This window comes from Antedon bifida, chromosome 7 (assembly GCF_963402885.1).
Source record: "Antedon bifida chromosome 7, ecAntBifi1.1, whole genome shotgun sequence".
Classification (NCBI taxonomy): domain Eukaryota; kingdom Metazoa; phylum Echinodermata; class Crinoidea; order Comatulida; family Antedonidae; genus Antedon; species Antedon bifida.
This window is the reverse complement of record NC_136232.1, coordinates 23021440-23045822: the sequence shown is the minus strand read 5'-3', so window position 1 is coordinate 23045822 and position 24383 is coordinate 23021440. Positions and strand designations below refer to the sequence as shown.

Below are 24383 nucleotides of genomic sequence, written 5' to 3'. Positions count from 1 at the left end.
GGCTGTGAAATCTTTTATTTTTATATGCCCATGTTCCATACAGACATACCTAGTGAGGCATTGGATTAAACATTGTCTGAAAATGTAAGTAATGTTATTTTTCGAATTCGATGGCTGTGGAAGAGGGAATCCCTGGGCCTCGTTTTCGATTAAATTTAGAATGACGTCATTCTCATGAGTTTTAAAGATGGCGAGCGACTTGGACATAACTGTACCGGATTGTTATAAACAAGTTAGACCGTATATTCTAATCGCAAAGGAACATGACACAAGGGACCCGATTGTATCATATTATGGTATAGTATTTTGATACATTTCAGACGCCTTACAATCATACATTTTGTAATATTTGCTTTAGAAATCACACTTCAGTTAGGCCCAACTCACAGGACAGCAGCACAACCAACGACCGGAACGGGCACGGACGGCAACGCCCGGACCGGCTCACTGAGTCGTTATCGGTCTAGGGCCTAGGCCTACACTATTTTATTATAGTAAGTTCCTCTATTTATACGTAATCTATGGCCGGTAGTGCCTGGTAGTAGGTTCATGATAAAATAAAATATATTCTTGCAATTTTTAAGTAACACTAACACAGTCAAATAAATTTAGAATTTTAGGTAGGGTAGGGAGGCCAACTACGGTTTACGATGAAATCGGTCGCGTCTGAAATCGGTCGCGTTTGAAATCGGTCGCGATAAAATCAACTTCCGGTATTTTGTATGGCGCGCCGCTAGAGCTATACTTTTGATGAAATCGGTCGCGTTTGAAATCGGTCGCGCTATTTTGTATGGATCGAGCGGGATTGCATGCTAGAGCGGGATAAACATTTTTCGTTTATATAGATTTAATTGATATTTTTTAGGAACTAGATTATTTATGTGGATATTTTTTACTTGGTAAATAAATATTTATTATCAATCATTAAATTAATTATTTTTTTTTGTATTTCACAGGTCTCGGAGAAGGACTGCGTCTGTTCAAAATGGCCATTTCTAAACACGTTTAAATATTATATTAGGCATAATGTTATATTAGGCATATAATAATTTACCTCTTCTTATATGTACTGTAATTAATATATTATAGAATATACGTCTGTCGTGTCTTTTATAATGCAAACAATTACGTAAAAGAGAACAATTTAAAAACAATAATTTTTACAATATAGCCCGTAAAGCCAGCGTATCCATTTTTATACTTATGCATACTGTGGCAGATTATATCATATCCATGTCGTTAACAACATACTATTCGATCACCTTATTTTTATTTCTATTTTATTTCTATCCGTTATGTAGGATAATATTAAGTGTATAATGATTATTGTTGAGGCAAATCACGTGTATATTTTTATTTCTAATGTTTAAAATAGTTTTAAGTAAAATGATCATTATATGCGGATGGTTAAAAGGCGAGTAACTGAAATAACCCCCCACATAAGCCATATCGGAGATGCGCCTTCTATGATCGTGCAGCTGTTTCCTCTAACAATACGTTATTTTGCTGACGGGGTTTCCCCTTTTTAAAAAACACGCACTTGTTAGTGTGTCAACTCATAGACAAAACACGTACGATCGTTGTCCATGGCGAGGTAAAGATGACAGTTTACAGTATGATTTATATATAATTTACGTATATACGTCGGCGATACTATAGATTTTAATTTGAATAACTTTTATTTCTTCATTTATAATACAGTAATCATTTAATGTAAATTTAAGTAAGTGCAACTCAGTGTCTCACATTCATACGCCGTTCATAAATATAAATGTTTAAATATCAGTGCAGATTACCTCTTTGAGAATCGTGTCCACCTTTATTATCCATACATTATTATTCTCACATCAATCATTTTACATCATAGTCCTACTGTAGGCCGGTAGATTGATTTATAACGGCATATTATCTATATATTTTATTAATATCCTAAAACCATACGTAATTGTTTGCATTTTAAAAGACACGACAGAAGTATATTCTCTATATAATATATTAATTACAGTACATATAAATAGAGGTAAATTATTATATGCCTTATAATAATTTATATAATATTATGCCTAATATAATATTTAAACGTGTTTAGGAGAAATGGCCATTTTGAACAGACACAGTCCTTCTCCAAGACCTGTGAAATACAAAAAAAAATTAATTTAATGATTGACAATAAATATTTATTAACCAAATAAAAAATATCCACATAAATAATCTAGTTCCTAAAAAATATCAATTAAATCTATATAAACGAAAAATGTATATCCCGCTCTAGCATGCATCCCGCTCGATCCATACAAAATAGCGCAACCGATTTCAAACGCGACCGATATAATCAAAAGTATAGCTCTAGCGCCGCGCCATACAAAATACCGGAAGTTGATTTTATCGCGACCGATTTCAAACGCGACCGATTTCAAGCGCGACCGATTTCATCTGACACCCCAACTACTACTAGGCCTAGGTCTAGAGTTTAATTCTACAGTCAAGTCAGTGATTTTAATTTGGTTTACTGCATGTGCCAAACAGCAATTCGCGTCAACTGTGTCGCGTAACGCGTTACTGATTAGTGCTTAAAAGCATTTTATGATAAAACGCCAAAAATGGCCAAGTAGTATTTTAAATTATTTTATTTGTTTCCTTCAGCTAGACGTTATGCAATGGAAACAGCTATGCAAATGAAACAACCAAGATCTCCAGAAACCAAGGCATTTTTGTTTGGTCTGATGGATGTCTTAGAAAAGGTATTACTGGGACAAAATGACCACTTGAAAAGTAATAGGTTGGGGGTGGCTGTTGATGTATTTTAAAGTACATTACTTTATAATGCTCTCTATTTTCAGTGTAAGAAAACTATTCAAGATGCTGGAAATGATGAAGTCGTGTCAAGTGACGTCGTAGGATCAGTTCATGTCGAGAATTACGCTATAAAAATATTTCTTTTTGCCGACAATGAGGACAGAGCATCTAGGTTCAACAAGTGAGTAATAAATACTTTTACGTTTATGATAAATACCAAAGATTGAATTTAATACATTTTATAATTACCACAATTGACACATTTAATTTGATTAAAACACAGAAATTACATTATATTAATAACATTCAGGCCCAGAGATAGAAGGATTTTATGGTTCACTTGAACTATATTGTTGAGCGACGTTCACCATGTAGGTATACTCCACTCTTTGATTCCACATTCCTGGTTCAAGTATATGAAAGGCCACAAATAAATGTCATTATGGCATCAGCATTAATATAACAATAATAGCCCACTTCCATATCTAACTAGTCTGATAAATTCTTAATTGTTTCGTCAACCATGATTTTCACCTCCGACTAACGTTTTCAATCTTGCTGATTAAATTTTGTTGTAGATTTTTCTAATTGTTTGTTTTGATGTTTTTAATTAAAGGCATTTTCTAAAACAATCCTCAATCCAGCTTTTTTGACTGAGCACTACAGATTTTTATTTGACTTAGTGAATTGTTTTGAAATGTTTAAAGTGAAATAAAGATACCAAGATATATATTTCTGTAATTGAATTATTTATTAATAATTCATTTTCAGAAACACAGTCAAATCATTTTACAAAGCAGGATTACTCTTTGATATTATGCAAACTTTTGGTGAATTATCAGATGAGGTAAGTTTAGCATAACTCCTATCACTGAGAACAACCTGTGTGAATAAATATTTCTTTAAATTTGCCAAGATTTTTTCTAATGACAAATTACAACTCCACTCCCAAAGAATAAGCCTTTGTTTATTTAGAGAATCTTGTGTATGTTTGTCTCTTGTGAACATGATAGCCACCTTTAAGGATAGTGAATTAATTTGCTTATTGTTATCCTTGTCAATTTGCCTAAATATATTAAAAACACGACAAAACAAAGGTGTCCCCTTTAAGAAGGATGTACATGTAGTGTAAAAACAATCAGTATTTCCCTTTGTTTTTTTTTTATTTAGAAAATGTCCCCTTAATAGAGATGTCCCAAAGGAGGGGTTCCTCTATACTTTAATATGACTCAATAATAATAATAACTTTCTTTTAGTTGGCAACAAATAGGAAATATGCTAAATGGAAAGCAACTTACTTAAATAACTGTTTAAAGAAGGGAGAAACACCACGCCCAGGACCTTTAGATGAAGAGGGTGGAGGTAACGTATACAAACAAACCTATTTGTATATTATTATACGAGTTTTGTAAATTATTGTTACTGGCACTAATAAAGGGCTAGTGTTGCCCAAAAGCTCTGATAATTTTCTGGCAGTTTTAGATTATATTTAGCTTTTTGCTTATTCTATTTTGTATCTCCATCGAGATCCAGCCACTGATATCCACAGCATTGTCATTTTTTTCAGTGCTTATTTTATTTTGTATCTCCAATGAGATCCAGCCAGTAATTTGCCTTTGGATTTACTGTTACTGGATAGTAATATTATCCTATACCTCCCAACTACCTTCATTAATATGTGTTATTTTTTCAGTAGGTGCTCCAGTGTATTCACAACCTCCTAATACCCCAGCAGAAGGCGTCGCACCCCCACCAGGTGGTTTTGCTCCCTCAACACAAACATACCCTCCCCCACAGCAACCAACGTACCCTCCCCCTCATCAACCTGGACCATCCTACCCTCCCCAAGCCCCTTCTGCAAGTTACCCTCCACCTGCCAGTAACTTGATGCCTCCTGGAGCTCACGCCCCGCCCACAACTCCTGAACAATCGGGTGGACAGATTGGGATACCAGGACCTACGGACCAATCAACTAGCGGTGGTGAGTAAAGTTAAGCTTTGTCTACACTATCAAACTTGTTTGACAAAAAAAGTGTGATGTGCCCAAATATTGTAGTGATGTGCCCAATATGGTATACAGTATCATGTCCATATATGTGTACATCACATTTTTTTGTCACATAAAGTTTGATTGTTTAGACAATGCTTTAGACACTTATTAATTCAATAACAAATAAAGCGAAACAAATGAAGCGCTCAAAAACCGAGCTGACTACTTGTCAAAAATGCAGAAAGCGACAATAATATTAATAAAACTCTTGTGGTGACATCAATATATTATCAATTTTGTTTTAAATTGGCATGGCATGTTCTCTGTTGATATACCTTTAAAAAAAATTCAGGACGATAACTTGAAAATTGCGAATTTTTTTATTATACTAAACGAAAAAATATATCAAGAGAAAGTAATGATTATAATTGGCATATTGCCAAGAAATGAACAATTGGGGAATAGCACCCTAGTTCATACTGTACAAAGTGAAATACCTGAAAAGGTATACTATAAAATTATAAATCAATATTATGTTAAAATGCCTTTTTAACTAGTTTAAAGTACTGTGATGTATCTTTTTCTACAGTTCAACTTTCTATCTCTGACTTTGCCAAAGCGCAAAAGTTCTGCAAGTTTGCCGGGAGTGCTTTACAGTACGAAGACGTTCCAACAGCCGTTGAAAATTTAGAGAAAGCTCTACAATTATTAAAAACAGGAAAAGTAGATTAAAAGTGTAAATTATTAAGCAGAAAAAATAATGTATATAGTTGTTATAAAATAAATATTGTTCATAGGTATAAGGAACCATGTACAAATTATTTTACTTGCTGCAGTTACTGCAGTAATTAGATTTTTTCATCGCAACAATGATTTTCAAGGCACGTAAACGCAAAGCAAGTAGTTTGACCAATGACAGTTTTGATAATCCATCGCTTGTGATTGGTCAAATTACTTTTGTTGCGCTTGCGTTGCATCCTATAGTGGAAACCAAGCTTTATATTTAACAAAATGTGACTTACAATTAGGAATTAAAATATAAAATTTTATATTAAAATATAACTGCCTATGTATCTTTTACTTATTCACTAATTCAACTAAATATTATATTATTATCATATTTTGGGATTTTGCATTTAGAAAAAATTAAATTATTAGGGGATAATCTTGGCTCTGCTCGTTTTACGGAAAAGTGTCCCTAAATATGAGTTTTCAAAGTGTCCCTAAATAGGAGTTTTCAAAGTGCCCCTAATATGAGTTTTCAAAATTTCCCTAAATATGAGTTTTTCAAAGTGTCCCTAATATGAGTTTTTCAAAGTGTCTCTAAATATGAGTTTTTCAAAGTGTCCCTAAATATGAGTTTTCAAAAGTGTCCCTAAATATGAGTTTTTCAAAGTGTCCCTAACATGAGTTTTTCAAAGTAATATGAGTTTTTCAAAGTGTCCCTAATATGAGTTTTCAAAAGTGTCCCTAAATATGAGTTTTTCAAAGTGTCCCTAAATAGGAGTTTTCAAAGTGTCCCTAATATGAGTTTTCAAAAGTGTCCCTAAATATGAGTTTTTCAAAGTGTCCCTAACATGAGTTTTTCAAAGTGTCCCTAATATGAGTTTTCAAAGTGTCCCTAATATGAGTTTTCAAAGTGTCCCTAAATATGAGTTTTCAAAGTGTCCCTAAATAGGGGTTTTCAAAGTGTCCCTAATATGAGTTTTCAAAGTGTCCCTAAATATGAGTTTACAAAGTGTCCCCAAATATGAGTTTTCAAAGTTTCCCTAAATATGAGTTTTTCGAAGTGTCCCTAAATATGAGTTTTCAAAGTGTCCCTAAATATGAGTTTTCAAAGTCTCCCTAAATATGAGTTTTTCAAAGTATCCCTAAATATGAGTTTACAAAGTGTCCCTAAATATGAGTTTTCCATGTGTCCCCAAATATGAGTTTTCAAAGTGTCCCTAAATATGAGTTTTTCAAAGTGTCCTCAAATATGACTTTTTAAAGTGTTCCTAAATATGAGTTTTTCAAAGTGTTACTAATAGAGTTTTTCAAAGTCTCCTTAATATGAGTTTTTCAAAGTGTCCCTAAATATGAGTTTTTCAAAGTGTCCCTAAATATGTGTTTTTCAACGTGTCCCTAATATGAGTTTTCAAAGTGTCCCTAAATATGATTTTATAAAAGTGTCCCTAAATATAATATGAGTTTTCAAAGTGTCCCTAATATGAGTTTTCCAAAGTGTCCCTAAATATGAGTTTACAAAAGTGTCCCTAAATATGAGTTTTCCAAAGTATCCCTAAATATGAGTTTTCAAAGTGTCCCTAAATATGAGTTTTCAATGTGTCCCCAAATATGAGTTTTCAAAGTGTCCCTAAATATGAGTTTTTCAAAGTGTCCTCAAATATGAGTTTTTAAAGTGTTCCTAAATATGAGTTTTTCAAAGTGTCCCTAATAGAGTTTTTCAAAGTGTCCCTAAATATGATTTTACAAAAGTGTCCCTAATATGAGTTTTCAAAGTGTACCTAAATAGGAGTTTTCAAAGTGTCCTAAAATATGAGTTTTTAAAGTGTCCCTAATAGAGTTTTTCAAAGTGTCCCTAAATATGATTTTACAAAAGTGTCCCTAATATGAGTTTTCAGAGTGTCCCTAAATAGGAGTTTTCAAAGTGTCCCTAAATATGAGTTTTCAAAGTGTCCCTAAATATGATTTTACAAAAGTGTCCCTAAATATGTGTTTTCAAAGTGTCCCTAAATATGAGTTTTCAAAGTGTCCCCAATTATGAGTTTTCAAAGTGTTCCTAAATTTGAGTTTTTCAAAGTGTCCCTAATATGAGTTTTTCAAAGTGTCCCTAATATGAGTTTTTCAAAGTGTACCTAATATGAGTTTTTAAAGTGTCCCTAAATATGAGTTTTTCAAAGTGTCCCTAATATGTGTTTTTCAACGTGTCCCTAATGAGTTTTCAAAGTGTCCCTAAATATGATTTTACAAAGTGTCCCTAATATGAGTTTTCAGAGTGTCCCTAAATATGAGTTTTTCAAAGTGTCCCTAAATATGAGTTTTCAAAGTGTCCCTAATATGAGTTTTCAGAGTGTCCCTAAATAGGAGTTTTCAAAGTGTCCCTAAATAGGAGTTTTTCAAAGTGTCCCTAAATATGAGTTTTCAAAGTGTCCCTAAATATGAGTTTACAAAGTGTCCCTAAATATGAGTTTTCAAAGTGTCCCTAAATATGAGTTTACAAAGTGTCCCTAAATAGGAGTTTTCAAAGTGTCCCTAAATATGAGTTTTTCAGAGTGTCCCTAGTATGAGTTTTCAATGTGTCCCTAAATATGAGTTTTTCAAAGTGTCCCTAAATATGACTTTTTCAAAGTGTCCCTAAATATGACTTTTTCAAAGTGTCCCTAAATATGAGTTTTTCAAAGTGTCCCTAAATATGAGTTTACAAAGTGTCCCTAAATATGAGTTTTCAAAGTGTCCCTAAATGAGTTTTTCACGTCACGTCCTCGTTCTACTGTAGTTACTTCTTCTTTAACTGTAAATAAAGTCGAAATATTGAGATTGTTAGATTGCTCTACTCGGATTTTTAAAAATGTCTAATAGTTAATACTGTAATTCATGTGTCTAAAATATGGTGTAAGGTGTATTCAACTCATTACTTTGTCGTTCGTCTACTTCACACAGGCGTCCTTAATAAATTCATTAACTCATTCAATTATCTATTTTCCATTCATTTTAAGTATTCATGCCTAAAACTTGGTTCTTACTAGGACGTAACGCAAGGACGTAAACACAACGCAAGTGTGTTAACCAATGACAAGCGACAGCTTGAATAATCCATCGCTTGTGATTCGTCAATTCACTTACGTTGCGTTACGTCCTTGTGTTGAGTCTCTAGTGGGAACCAAGCATTAGAATTAGAAAAACCGAAACTGAGTATCAATCTTTATATCGTTTTAGCTCTGTAATATAAATTTTCTCTATACATATTGTTTTATCATATTTAGATTTCAACACAATAACAAAATTATTTCTATAATCTTTTAACCTCAGACTGTGTAATATCACTTAAATATTCAGTGATAGCTGAATATTAGCCCTGCACTGATGAAGGGCTACTAGTGTTGCCCGAAAGCTCTGCTAACTTTTCTGGCTGTTTTACTTTATCGTTTTGATTTAGCTTTTCGCTTTTTTTTGTATCTCCATTGATACCCACAGCATTGTCATTTTTTCAGTAATTTGCCTTTGGACTTAAATATTCGTTGATAGATAGACAGATATAACCTTTATTATATTGTTTATCATTGCAATTGAAGTGGTTTGCCCCCACAAAAGAGAGAGAGAAAAAAAGAAAAACCCAATTCTACAGCATATCTACCACGATTTAGCATTATTTAGCATTATTATCTAGCATATTTTCTAAAATTAAATTAGTATAATTTTTACCAAATATAGCATAATTTGGCCGAAAACCTGAAGACCTTTTTTTTGTTTTTTTTTTATGTGGTACATAAAACATAAACATACACCGCCCGCAGATACTTTGTTTTTGTGCTATTTCGGCCGTAATTTTGCCAAGCATAATCTGGAAAAATGTCGTGCTGCCACCTAGCATTATTTAATTTCCATCGCTGGCCACACTGCACACGCGTGTACTTGGGTACATTGATGATAGTTTCTGAAGGCTAGAAATGATTTTATATGCCTAGTAGTCTGGTAAACATTTGATGGGATTTTCCCAAGAACATGAAACTCGTCTTGATTCTCTGCAAAAATCAAACATTGAATGGATAATTTACCTCCGCCAAGGAGGTATATGCAATCGATCCCCTGTTTTTAATTTTTACCTCCGCCAGGGAGGTATATGTAATCGATCGCGTGTGTTTTTTTTTTTTTTTTTTCAAAAGCCGGCGAGCAGTCTTAAAGTAACAAGTGTACTGAAATTGCATTTTCTCGAGAACTACTCTTGTCCAAAAAACATCATTTTTGTACAAGAGGCAAGAGTTACAAATTGTGATTTGTAATTTTCAAAACGTAATTTGAATTAATGTACAGGTTTTTTGATACGAGTAGTTTTAAAAACCTATTTCTTTTCAAATTCACCCGTTTGTTTTTCGCGTTGTTCTATTGTTATTCAAATTACTCTATTGTTAGTTGATAATTAGCAGGCATACCAGTGTGTGTCCTTCCTTATTTGTATTAAAAATTATAAACCCTAGCAGGATTTGAACCATGTAAAGCTAATACCTAAATCAAAAAAATTTATCTTTCAACATGCTCATATTAAATCAGTGGATATATTTTGCCAAGTAACTTCACTCAGTTTCTGGGTGCTTTCATTAATTTGTTTGTTCATTAGCAGGATTACTCAAAAAGTAATTAGAAAGACCTTTCCTAAAATGAAAATACAGATAGATATGTGGTCAAGGACCAACCCATTAAATTTTGGAGGAAATCTGGACCACGGTCTCAATTCTGGACCACTTTTAAAAATTATTTTCAGACTTGCTAGTGTTAAAAGATAGGACAGAAATTTCAAAAGCCGGTGAGCAGTCTTAAAAGTAACAAGTAAACTATCTTAAAAGTAACAAGTAAACTAACATTTTATTTTCTCGAGAAAACTTCATTTTTGTACAAAGGGCAAGAATTACATTTTGTGATTTGTAATTTTAAAGTGTTAATTTCTTTTCAAATTCACTCGTTTGTTCATTCGCGTATCTGTTCTATTCTTAGTCGATCTGAAGCTATTGTTAGTTGAAAGGCGGGTTACATAACCATTACATACACATGCTTGTAGTAAAATTAGCCTAAATCACACACAGCATTAAGACACACACTTTCCGGTGACTGAATCTGATGTAGAAGAATTTTCAGTAGGCGGAGGTATGCACGCTCGGAGTGGCCTTCTAATTTATTATGCGGAGATAATTTGATTTAATTCCCACCCAGACCCTGTCCTGTGTGGTGGTGTAGCTCCTGTTGTGTGCCGGTGTTGGTATGTACCTAACCTTATTGGCGTTTTATTTGGCAGGTCATACGTACGAGTTGAGTAGTCCTACGAAGGACGCCTAGGCCAGGACCAGGACTAGACAATTAATAAACAAAACAACTAACTTGGCAACACGATTTTATATTTCAACAGTTTTGTTCAGTCTCGATCGTACATTCAGCACTGTACGTACTCGATCTTTTTCATTTTGAAACAAAATGATCATTGGTTGATTCGAAATCCATATTTACATACCGCTGGCCCGCGATTTTTGTTCGTACATAAGTTGGGAGACCCCTCATGAAACGTCACAAAATAAACATGAATAATTCATCAGTTAAATTTGTTGTTCCGTGTGCACCCAATCGTATAATAATAAGTGAATACAACTGCGATACCGCCGGCCCCATATAGCCAAATACAGTATGATAACCTACGTCATTCTTATCGGATGTTTGCGGTCTGCAAATCGATTTCAATACGTGTTTCACAAGTCTGTATTTTCAGACAAAAATTGAAATAAAAACATATAAATAAAAAAAAAGACAATAAATACAGACTTGGGGCAAGTCTAGGTCCGATCCGAAAATAAACAAAAAACTAAAATGGCTATCGCCACCAACGACCAACTTAGTTGAAACCAGGAAGTTGCAAGGTAAATTCGTGAACTCATCGTGAAACCCGGAAATGACTTCGACCGCGTAAAGTTGAAAATAATCTACCGATGAAATCAGAAATTTTGTTTTAAAAAAACCTAACCCAATATATATCTATAGAAATATGGAAAAATATCGTAATAGTGAGAACTAATGTTATCAAATCTACGTTTCGCGGTACTTCTGAGATAGATCAGGTAGGTATCCAAGGCGGAGATTTGTTCCGAAGTTTTTCCATTGTGCTCGCCTATGTCAGAATTAACCATAATTTATATATAGATACTTGCATTCCTTTTTCTGTCGGTTTGTTTTTATGCCAGTGAGAGAAAAATACAAAATATGCACTGCTGATTATTATGAATAAAAATGTAAAATGATTGTATTCTAACTTGAAAACACATACAATGTACAGTAATGTGTGTTTGACTGGAATAAAGATAAGCAACATTCTGTTAACTTGCTCGTATAATATGAATCATATAATTTGTATTAATAATTAGTCAATTGTTTACAATTTTGTTTGCCATTGCTCATAATAAACTACTATTAATTATAATCGAAATGGCAAGACTATTACCAGGTAAATAGCCATTAACGTCATGATAATGTAACAAGATTGGATACAAATAATTTAAAACATAAATTGACTATGTTTAAAAAAACAAAACATAAACATATAGTTACCAACCATCTCACAATCACATCGCGTGCGGGACAGTACCGCATTTTAAAAGTGATTTCTAATGAAACACGCATTTTGAACAAACAGATAGACAACATTTTTATAGGAATTCATATCTACAATTCAACAGCTTCCTTAATACGTTTTAATCATGCTGGTCACTTTTCATTCTGAGGAGCTATAACAGATTGAAATATACTGTATAGACGAAATTAAGCAGGTCACGTTATTCTAATGATGACGTAAGAAAATTAAACATTTTTTTTAACGCATGTGAAAGAGAATTGATTGAGAAAGAACACATTAAAATCTAGGGCGAAATGGGATAAGCATAAGCGCAATGCGCTCTTTTAAATGGGATTAGTAGTAAAGCGAAAAAAATATATTTTTAAAATTCGAGTGGCCATATGGTGACCTCAGAACATCCGGTAGGTACAAATTTTACATCAGTTGATATCTATCACTCATCAGCTTCCATAATACATTAAAAAAAATTGGGTAACCAGCCATCTTGAGGAGCTATAACTGATTAAAAATAGGTATGTTTTTGCACAAATTTGCATTACATTACCTAAATTCTTTAGCACACAGTTATAAAGTTTGCATGTGCGTCGTTATTTTGCAATTAAAGTTCATCAAAATGAATGACATCTACTACAGGTGGTATGAAAAACAAAAATCAATTGCAAAAACCATTTTTCTACGCTTTGTACGAGTTGTGCGCACAAGCGCGTGCGCAAAACAAAATATCAAATTTTGAAATGCTCAAAATGACCTGAAATGTATGCAAAATTGATTAGAAATTAATTTTGCGCAATTTGAAATTTCAAATACGCGTACTCGCGTATTGTTTTGCGTAGCACGCCATTTTTATCATGTCAAAAGTTCCTCCATATTATGAAATACAATTTCATAAAGTTTCGTTGAAAAATATTTTTTTGCTCAGAATTTATTAGCAACCATAAAATTTCATAAAATCGCGTGTAACTTACCCTGCGTGACTCTAACGTCATGTTACAAAGTTTCCTGCACATCTACAGTTTAAGGTCAATCTTCTGACAAAGTTATACGATGTCCACAAAAATAATACAACAAACCAGGGAAGTGTGTTCACTTTTCCCGGCTTACTCTAGCATTGTGTTTTACTTACTCTTTATTTTAGGAGAAACCAGGGAAGAGTGTTCACTAATTTTCCCGGCTTACTCTAGCATTGTGTTTTACTTACTCTTTATTTTAGGAGAAACCAGGGAAGAGTGTTCACTAATTTTCCCGGCTTACTCTAGCATTGTTTTAATACTTACTATTTATTTTATGAGAAACCAGGGAAGAGTGTTCACTAATTTTCTCGGCTTACTCTAGCATTGTGTTTATACTTACTCTTTATTTTAGGAGAAACCAGGGAAGAGTGTTCACTAATTTTCCCGGCTTACTCTAGCATTGTTTTAATACTTACTCTTTATTTTAGGAGAAACCAGGGAAGAGTGTTCACTAATGTTCCCGGCTTACTCTAGCATTGTGTTTTACTTACTCTTTATTTTAGGAGAAACCAGGGAAGAGTGTTCACTTTTCCCGGCTTACACTAGCATTGTGTTTTTTTGCCAGTGAGAGCATTCGTTCGTACGGTTATATGTGGGATTTTTATACAAAATATGCACTGCTGATTATTTAAATGAAAAAAAATGTAAAATGATTGTATTCTAACTTGAAAACACATACAAACCATGTACAGTAATGTGTGTTTGACTGGAATAAAGATAATCAACATTCTGTTAACTTGCTCGTATAATATGAATCATATAATTTGCGTATTGTTTTGCGTAGCACGCCATTTTTATCATGTCAAAAGTTCCTCCATATTATGAAATACAATTTCATAAAGTTTCGTTGAAAAATATTTTTTTGCTCAGAATTTATTAGCAACCATAAAATTTCATAAAATCGCGTGTAACTTACCCTGCGCGACTCTAACGTCATGTTACAAAGTTTCCTGCACATCTACAGTTTAAGGTCAATCTTCTGACAAAGTTATACGATGTCCACAAAAATAATACAACAAACCAGGGAAGTGTGTTCACTTTTCCCGGCTTACTCTAGCATTGTGTTTTACTTACTCTTTATTTTAGGAGAAACCAGGGAAGAGTGTTCACTAATTTTCCCGGCTTACTCTAGCATTGTTTTAATACTTACTCTTTATTTTATGAGAAACCAGGGAAGAGTGTTCACTAATTTTCCCGGCTTACTCTAGCATTGTGTTTATACTTACTTTTCACGGACACAAATCAAACAGCTTAGAAATGTTCCGTTAAGTTTAACCGTTTTATTCAATGACTGAATATGTGTATGGTACGTATGGTAACTGAAAATAACAGAAAGTATAATTCCTTCAAATTGATATTCAAATACAGTAGTACATATGAAATACTTTAAACCTTGCTATCATATGAATATGATTATATATGCTATATTGTTAATTAAATTGTTACACAGTTTACATACAGTATCTTTTATAGTATGACATAACTTACAAAGCTGTGAGCCTATGGATGCAGCACAATTAAAAACATCTGTGAATTTCTACTGTTAAACTTTGATACCTATGAAGGAAAAAACTATAACTGACAATCTACGAAATCTATAAAACTATTAAAAAGTACAAATTACAACAAATGTAAACATTAAGGGATCACCCTAAACATAACCATCAAAAAGGTACATCCAGTCGCCTTTTCAACACTATTCCTGTTGCCATAGCAACTAAGAAGAAACCATCGCGCAGACCTAGGCTATACAGCGTCTCGCGCACATGTGTACATACTGATGTGATAACTAGTTCACCCTTCGAACTATACACAATCAAAACTATAATATAGATTCTCAAAATGCAATAACATTAATATCCATAGTATCCTAAATATATCTAAAACAAGCTGATTCAACAATTATAGTGATTTATCCATTTTAAACTAATATTTCTTACCTACAAAGGTACGACTGAAGTTTATGACTGATTTATCTAACTACAGGCAAAACAGTGCCGCGAAAAGTTACAATATGAAACGCCACAAATATTGTATGGAAGGCAACTGCGGCCAGCATACTCCCCCCGTGATGACACTTCATCACCACTAACATTCTCTAACATATATAACTATTCAAAATAACATTAACAATTCAATGGTCATAACAATTATGCGTTAACTAAACAGATTCGACCAGTAATACCAGTTCATGTATAGGTCTTTGATACTCAGAGTTAGTTGAAGGTAGCCGTAGGTTGACTTTGCGAACATAGCCGTCATCGCTGGTAAACGTTTGGGTGATTATACCAAGATGCCATTGATTTCTTTTAACATTCTTCTCCCTCAATAATACAATATCTCCTACACGAAAGTTTCGCTGCTCTTTCTTCCAAAGTCGTCTCTGTTGAAGGGTTTGTAAGTAATGTATTCTCCATTGTTTCCAAAATTGGTTTGCTAATACCTGCACCATTTTCCACTGTGCTTGAAACATGTTGGATACATTGTCATCCACTGCAATTTCTTCAATACAACCATGTTTCTGAGTTAACAATAATGCTGGGCTCAAGTAAGACACTTCGTCAGGATCTGTAGTTAATGGTACTAAAGGCCGTGAATTGATAATTGCCATTGCCTCTGCCATAAATGTAACCAATACTTCATGGGAAAGAGATTTTCTTTCTCGTCACACCAATCATCCTTTCCCATACGCCTCCCATATGGGACGAATGGGGTGGATTTAACTTCCACTCTGCTTCGTTTTTTAGCAAATATGTTTGGATTTTGTCATCCCCAATTCACCAATGAAATTGGAACCTTGATCTGATCTGAAAAGCTTGACTTTTCCTCTGATTGCTATCAACCTCCTCATTGCATTTATGAAAGAAGATGAACTCATTGTCTCAACAACTTCAATGTGAACGGCTCTCGACGTTAAACATGTAAACATTACCGCCCATCTTTTATTTTGGGCAACACCTCCTCTCGTTTTCCTGGCTACCACTTCCCATGGCCCAAAGCAATCCACGCCAACATTAGTGAATGGAGGAGTAAATGTAATCCGGTCTTCTGGTAGATCAGCTAAGCGTTGCAAACTTAACTTTCCCCTTAGTTTTCTACAAACAACACAATGGTGGATGACTGAAGATACAACTGCTTTCAGACCTGTAACCCAGTAACCAGCCTCTCTCACAGCCCCCTCTGTGAACTGTCTTCCCTGATGGTGAATATTGTTGTGAAACCTTCGTACAAGTAGTTTTGCAATGTATGATTTGCCTGGTATGATAACTGGATGCTTTACAACAATAGGAAGATTAGCTTTTCGAAGACGTCCGCCAACACACAACAACCCATCTTTATTTAATACAGGTGCTAATGAGAGAATCTTGGAATCGTTAGGTAGTTGTTCATTTCTATCAAAACATCTCAATTCTTGCTGATAGAACAAATCTTGAAGTTGTCTGATTACAATAAATTCGGCCTTTTGTTTGATTTCCAAATTATAGAAGTGACAATGATGCCAGCCTACTTTACATTTGATTTCATCATTCTTTTTGAACGACTGGGCCACATGAATTAGAAATGCAACAGCCTTAATGAAACGTTCCCAACATGAGAACTTCTTAGCCTTTTCTGGAAGTTGGTTGCTTGGTAATTCATTCTTGCGAACAACCACTTGGCTTTCTTGTCTGATTTCCTTATCTTCATCAGGCTCTACTAAGGAAAACTTGTCATCTTTCTTTATGTCAAACACAGTACAATCCGGACCAGTTAACCACGGACAACTCTTCATGGTACGGGCAGACACTTGGCGAGTACCATGATCCGCTGGATTCTTGCTTGTCTGGATATATCTCCACTGTCGAGGGTCTGAAAACTGCAATATTTTGAACACCCGATTAGCCACGTATGTATGGAATCGTCTAGTGGTGTTGTTGATGTATCCTAGAACTACTTTGCTATCTGAATGATACGTTACTTTTGAAGCTGAGATGTCGATTTCACTACAAATAACTTGGGCAATTTCTGTAGCTACTACGGCAGCACAGAGTTCCAACCGTGGTATAGTGTGCCCAGACTTGGGTGCCAGTTTGGACTTCCCATACACAAAACCGGTCTGTTTTTTGGTTACATCAACCAAGTACGCTACAGCGGCAACTGCTACTTCAGAAGCATCACAGAATACATGTAGACTAACGGTTTCTGATTTAATGTCTACTGGGTATGCACGGGGCACAGACAATGATTGCAGGTCTTGTAATTCATCTCTCCACTTTGTCCACGTGGTATGGAAGCAATCCGGCAACGCATCATCCCATTCTATTGGAGAGGCTATCATGTTGCGAAATATGACTCTGGCACGAATCATGACAGGCGCTACCAAACCTAGTGGATCGAAGACACCATTAATCGTTGCGAGCACACCCCGTTTGGTATACGGCTTCTCTGGCATCTTTATGTCAAATGTTAAGGCGTCATCTGTTAAACGCCACTGAACACCTAACGTCCTCTGTAATGGTGTGTCACTGTCACTTACACTAAGTTCTCTGACATCTTTGGTAATTTCTTCTTTTGGGAAGGCGTCCAATACTTCTTGTGAGTTAGAAGCGATTTTATGTAGATTTATTTTGGCTGTTTGCATCAAAACGTTCTTCGTTCTTTTCATTAAAGAAATTGCTTCATCTGTAGTGTTACATGACACTAGACCATCATCTACATAAAAATTTCTATTTACAAATTCCTTGACGTCTTCATCTGCTCTCTTTACTACATCTCTTAAACCGTAAGTCGCTACCGCTGGTGACGGACTGTTACCAAACACATGTTTGCACATTCTATATTCTATGATCGGTTTTTCATAGTCATTATCCTTAAACCAGAAGAAGCGTAAGAAGTTTCGATGACTTTCTGTAACATTAAAGCAATAAAACATAGACTCTATGTCAGCACATACTGCTATGGGTCGTAAGCGAAAGCGCATCAATACACCAACCAGATCATTAGTGTAGTCCGGTCCTTTTAGTAGACTTTTATTTAATGAAGTCCCTTGATAGACTGCGGAGGAATCAAACACACCTCTAATCTTTTCTGGTTTTCTAGGGTGGTACACACCAAATAATGGCAAAAACCAGCATTCCTCGTTACTTTTAAGTGGTGGGGCGACCTCAGCATGACCTTTGTTAATCACACCATCCATGAACTCAAACATGTGTTCTCTTTTAGTGGGGTTTTTGATTAAACTCTTCTTTAGTAAATTTGATCTTGTCAATGCTTGTTCTCTGTTGTTTGGTAGACGATCTCTTTGTTCTTTAAATGGTAGTGGAGCTGTCCAACTTCCATTTTCCAGTTGAGCTTCTTTTTCCATAATTTCTATAAATTTCCTTTCGTCAATGGACATACATATTTGTTCCCTGTCAAGCTGGAACAAGTCATCGACTTTAATTTGATTTGGACAAGGTGACATTATGGTGGGCCTTCCTGACGGTAGCACCTGTGTGCGTAGACAGTTCGTGCTTTGTCTGTGTAAGCCACTAAGGCATGCTTCGCCAATCACGACCCAACCTAGGTCTAGCCGTTGCCCCCAAGGGGCGTTGTTAGGTCCGTTTATTACGTCTCTCACTTTGTGTGCTTGGGGTACATCCCTTCCTAGTAAAACTAGAACTTCTGCATTCTGGTCAACAGTTGGTATTTCACTAGAAATTGATTGCAAATGAGGAAATGCTCTTGCCACTTCTGGAGTGGGAATTTCTGATCTGTTACTTGGAATTTCGTCACATTCCAACAGGTTAGACACTTCAATCTTGACATCTGTGCTGAGAGACTCTATTACAAGATTTTCCATTTTTCTTCCAGTCACTCTTCTTTCTCCATTACATGTTTTAATTCTGTAGTCTAATTTCTCGCCAGATATTTGCAGCAATTTGAATAATTTGGTATCTACTAACGATTTGTTGCTCTGTTCATCAATAAGCGCATAAGCCTTCACTTTATTTTCTGGGTTATCCGGCATGTATAGGTTGACTAAACAAATCTTTGCGCATGACCTGCTCACACCATCCTTACAAATCTCTGTGCATTTGGTACCGACTATTGGTACGGGTGCCTGTGTTGGTGCTGTGTTTTCAGTACTTTGTTGAGGCGTCTCTCCAGAGGGTTGCGGTTGTGCAGTGTTTTTCTGTGGCTGTGCAGTGTTTTGTTGCTGTTGTTGTACAGTGTGCATTGATGACACATGTTTTGGGCTGCCGCACTCACTGCATTTTACTTCTGCTTTGCAATCTCTGGCGAGGTGGTCAGATGATGCGATGCATCGAAAACACAATCTGTTGTCTTTTATTATCTTTTTCTTTTCGAGATAAGGTTTGTTTATAAAGACTCGACATCTCTCAAGAGGATGTGATGAACCAGAATGAAGTGGGCACATTATAGACTCTTTGCTATGCTTGTCTTGGCCTTTTACACTGGTCTTTGTAACTCTTACTGTTTGTTGCTTTGGCTTTTCTTTTGTTTTATTTGCATCACATGTAATACCAAAGATTGGATCATTTGCCTTCCTTGACTCTTTTTGTGTGAATTTGACAAAATCTTGGAATTTGATTGGTTTTTTGTTTTCTTTTAGATTTACAGCTATGTTGCGCCACTTATCATGCAAATAGAATGGTAATTTGTCCATTAATTTCTTTAAATGTTCTGGATATTCAAGAATTCTACTTGCATTCACATGCTCTGCTGTGTTTAAACACTCTACCAGGAACAACGAGAACTCATCTAAAGCTTTAGGATCTGCTGGCTTTATTCTTGGCCAATCTAATGCTTTCTTGATGTATTCACTGGCAATGAATTCACTGTCACCATACCTGTCTTCTAGTTGCAACATAGCCATATGGTAGGCCTTTTCTGACGGTAAGTGGCTGTAACCTACAACAACTCTATTGGCTTCTCCTATTGTCATTTCTTCGAGATAGGCCATTTTTTCTTCCTCAGAATTGGTATTGGTAACAATGTGAGAATTGAACTGCCTCTTAAATCTTGGGTATTCTATTGGGTTTCCGCTAAATTTCTTTATCGTGTGTATAGGCTTTCTTAAGCTTTTCACAATTTCGGCAACAGCATCATAGGATGGAGCGAATGTCTTGGCTGTTGGGTTGAGTTGTTTTCTATGATTTTTAGGAGTGATTACCTTTTCATCACCACAGGCAGAAACCCCTGGGGTAATATCCAGTGCTGGCATAGCTGCTGGTTTAACTGGAGAAGTTTCTAGGTATTGATTGAAACCATTGTTGAATGGCATGGGTTGAGGAACTATAGGTATTTCAATAGGTGAACTTCTATCAGGTATAGACATTATAAATTTTGATACCTGACTACGTTTGTCTTCTTCTGGAACGTTGATTTGTGAATTTGCATCACTGTATGACCTTAATTCTTGATCTAAGGCCTCTGATCTGGCTTGAGCCGTTGCCAGGGCTTCTTCTTGTTCGAGGTTTTCTACTTCAACTTGAGCCTTTATAGCCGCTATCTTGGCTTCAGCTTTCTTTTTTGCGAACGTTTTCTGTGCAGTCTTCACAGCTAACTCTGCCCGTGCTTGGGCTGCAGTCAGTTCCAATTGGCTTCTCGCTGAAGAGATACTGGACATCCTGATTTATACAGCTTTTTACTTTCACGGACACAAATCAAACAGCTTAGAAATGTTCCGTTAAGTTTAACCGTTTTATTCAATGACTGAATATGTGTATGGTACGTATGGTAACTGAAAATAACAGAAAGTATAATTCCTTCAAATTGATATTCAAATACAGTAGTACATATGAAATACTTTAAACCTTGCTATCATATGAATATGATTATATATGCTATATTGTTAATTAAATTGTTACACAGTTTACATACAGTATCTTTTATAGTATGACATAACTTACAAAGCTGTGAGCCTATGGATGCAGCACAATTAAAAACATCTGTGAATTTCTACTGTTAAACTTTGATACCTATGAAGGAAAAAACTATAACTGACAATCTACGAAATCTATAAAACTATTAAAAAGTACAAATTACAACAAATGTAAACATTAAGGGATCACCCTAAACATAACCATCAAAAAGGTACATCCAGTCGCCTTTTCAACACTATTCCTGTTGCCATAGCAACTAAGAAGAAACCATCGCGCAGACCTAGGCTATACAGCGTCTCGCGCACATGTGTACATACTGATGATGTGATAACTAGTTCACCCTTCGAACTATACACAATCAAAACTATAATATAGATTCTCAAAATGCAATAACATTAATATCCATAGTATCCTAAATATATCTAAAACAAGCTGATTCAACAATTAGGCCTATAGTGATTTATCCATTTTAAACTAATATTTCTTACCTACAAAGGTACGACTGAAGTTTATGACTGATTTATCTAACTACAGGCAAAACAGTGCCGCGAAAAGTTACAATATGAAACGCCACAAATATTGTATGGAAGGCAACTGCGGCCAGCATATTACTCTTTATTTTAGGAGAAACCAGGGAAGAGTGTTCACTAATTTTCCCGGCTTACTCTAGCATTGTGTTTATACTTACTCTTTATTTTAGGAGAAACCAGGGAAGAGTGTTCACTAATTTTCCCGGCTTACTCTAGCATTGTTTTAATACTTACTCTTTATTTTAGGAGAAACCAGGGAAGAGTGTTCACTAATTTTCCCGGCTTACTCTAGCATTGTGTTTTACTTACTCTTTATTTTAGGAGAAACCAGGGAAGAGTATTCACTTTTCCCGGCTTACACTAGCATTGTGTTTTTTTGCCAGTGAGAGCATTCGTTCGTACGGTAACGGTTATATGTGGGATTTTTATACAAAATATGCACTGCTGATTATTTAAATGAAAAAAAATGTAAAATGATTGTATTCTAACTTGAAAACACATACAAACCATGTACAGTAATGTGTGTTTGACTGGAATAAAGATAATCAACATTCTGTTAACTTGCTCGTATAATATGAATCATATAATTTGTATTAATGATTAGTCAATTGTTCACAATTTTGTTTGCCATAATGAACTACTATTATAATCGAAATGGCAAGACTATTACCGGTTAAATTGCCTTTAACGTCATGATAATGTAACATGAATGGATACAAATAATTATTTTCCACGCATAGCAGAAGTATAATTTTGTTATCACTATTTGAGAGGAAAATGCATTCAAATTAATTGGCATAGGCCTATTTCAAAAGTATAAAACATTTATGCGAGTAGGCCTATTCGTTAAATCAGGGAACTTCCCTGGTTAAACAAACACTTACACCTATCACCATACCAGAAGATGCTTATATTTCCAATCCATTTGAGGTACTTTAATCATAATAATAATGCCGCTATTGATTTTGGCCGTGATGTCACAAAAGCTTTTCCAAAGTTTAGTAGATACGCAAAGGATTGTTTGTTCTTAGAACATTTTTCACTATTTGCATTGTATTCGATTTCTCATCGTAATATATGTATTGATGATTGGCTAATATTAAAAAATGACAATTGGAACTACATGGTTGTTCCATTCAATTTAGTAAATCGCAACGGCATTTCAGTTTTCTTTATCCAATTGTGTAGACTAAGTAATATTTTTTTTATATTTATAAACCAAACCAGTTACTACTTTTTTATTATTTCTGAAACTATCAATTTATTTTGTGGTTTATCCTCACTTTTTTTTCTATCTTATTCTTATTTCTTTCCCAGACTTTTGTTGCATGTGTATCTCTTATTTTTGTGGACATCGTATAACTTTGTCAGAAGATTGAACTTAAAGACACCTTCCCTACAATTTGTGACGTTTTGTAAAAATAATACATATATATTACTTTAAAAACATTAAACCATGTCATTCCTTGTCTTAAATGTACGTTTTATGGTAAATTATGATAAAAAGTGAGAAACAATGTACTACCTAAGTAGCTCGCGGCGATCGACCTCTCGTGGACGGTCATCCCAGCAAACAATTTTACGTTTTGGTAACGTTATAATTACGTTATTTTTTGGTTATAAAAACGTTTTCTAATAACGTTGCACGAACGCAAAAATGTCGACCTTTTTATACGACTTTTTAACGTTCAAAATAACGTTCAAAATAACGTGTTTATAACGTTTTTTGAACGTCCTCAATAATATTCAGAAATAACGTGTTAAATACGTATTTATAACTTCTACAATAACGTTGCACGAACGAGAAAATGTCGACCTTTTTATACGACTTTATAACGTCCAAAATAACATTCAAAATAACGTGTTTATAACGTCTTTTGAACGTCCTAAATAATGTTCATAAATAACGTATTCAAAACGTATTTACAACTTTTGCAATAACGTTGATAAAAAACGTGTCCGAGACGTTTTTTTAACGTTTTATGTAATGTTTGTAAATGACGTATTCGCAACATGTTTTTAACGTCCAAAATAACATTCAAACATAACGTATGCAACGCGTTTTTATAACGTCCTAAAAAATGTTCACAAATAACGTGTTAGGAACGTGCCTTCTACGTTAACAGCAACGTTTGTAAATGACGTATTTGCTACGTGTTTTTAACGTTCTCAATGATGTTTTTAAATAACGTATGTAAAGCGTAATTATGACTTTCGCACATACGAATTAGTAACGTTCATTATAACGTACCAGATACATTTTCAAATTGTAGTTTGATAATGTTACATCATAAACTTTTTACCACTGACGAATTTATAACGTCCATATTTGACGTCTTGAAAAGTTAATACTTAGTTATATACAACGATTTGGGTAACGTTACCACATATTATATGTGTTCTGCAGATATACGCGTTACATAGCTCATTATTCGTTAAAACGTAGTTAGTATAAGACATATAAAAACAAGCAATTTAAAATGAAATATTGTTTTTGATTTATTCTATAATCTGATTAAAAAAAAGACATACACTATTGCAATTAGCTTAAGAGGAAGGAACTTGATTATTATTAGAGAGCTTTCGCTATTTTGATCAGGAACGAGAACCAGCAGTAATTACCCATTCTTGATAATACGGAGATCGATAATGAGAAACATTGTTCTTTTAAACGAGAATGAGCAAATTTGCCTATAAGTCGTCCTCATCTCTGCTGTCTGGCACATCCCGTTCCTGAAAAGAGAAAAAAAAATGTAAAACTAGGTAAATAAAATGATCTCTTAGAAGTAGATCCTAAATACATTTTTTTAAGTGTTTTTTTTCGGATTTTTTTTCTAAATGATTTTGGCTATTGAC

At 34.6% G+C, this 24383-nt stretch overlaps 2 protein-coding genes across 3 annotated transcripts; one reads left to right on the top strand and one right to left on the bottom strand.

Moving 5' to 3' along the window:
• Positions 1 to 145: 145 nt before the first annotated feature.
• Positions 146 to 5960, top strand: LOC144847399 (vacuolar protein sorting-associated protein VTA1 homolog). 2 transcript variants are annotated; one of them, XM_078703735.1, is made up of 7 exons: positions 146 to 296; positions 2644 to 2741; positions 2841 to 2977; positions 3568 to 3643; positions 4053 to 4158; positions 4493 to 4777; positions 5376 to 5960. In XM_078703735.1, exons 1-7 carry the CDS (start codon positions 188 to 190, stop codon positions 5516 to 5518), a joined length of 954 nt encoding a protein of 317 aa, XP_078559861.1. In that variant the 5' UTR covers positions 146 to 187; the 3' UTR covers positions 5519 to 5960. The 2 variants fall into 2 exon arrangements, with proteins under 2 accessions (XP_078559861.1, XP_078559860.1); XM_078703734.1 differs by having other exon boundaries at positions 4490 to 4777.
• Positions 5961 to 15872: 9912 nt separating this feature from the next.
• On the bottom strand, positions 15873 to 20741 carry LOC144849010 (uncharacterized). The gene has a single exon (XM_078705963.1). It carries the CDS (start codon positions 20739 to 20741, stop codon positions 15873 to 15875), a length of 4869 nt encoding a protein of 1622 aa, XP_078562089.1.
• Between the last annotated feature and the right edge of the window lie 3642 nt (positions 20742 to 24383).

What these genes read in the sequence shown, in the direction of transcription:
- LOC144847399 (XM_078703734.1), top strand. Translation starts at nt 188, where the DNA reads ATGGCGAGCGACTTGGACATAACTGTACCGGATTGTTATAAACAAGTT. An exon ending in TGATGGATGTCTTAGAAAAG is followed by an intron (nt 2,742 to 2,840) that starts GTATTACTGGGA and finishes CTCTATTTTCAG; the next exon opens with TGTAAGAAAACTATTCAAGA. An exon ending in TTTAGATGAAGAGGGTGGAG is followed by an intron (nt 4,159 to 4,489) that starts GTAACGTATACA and finishes TTATTTTTTCAG; the next exon opens with TAGGTGCTCCAGTGTATTCA.
- LOC144849010 (XM_078705963.1), bottom strand. Translation starts at nt 20,741, where the DNA reads ATGTCCAGTATCTCTTCAGCGAGAAGCCAATTGGAACTGACTGCAGCC.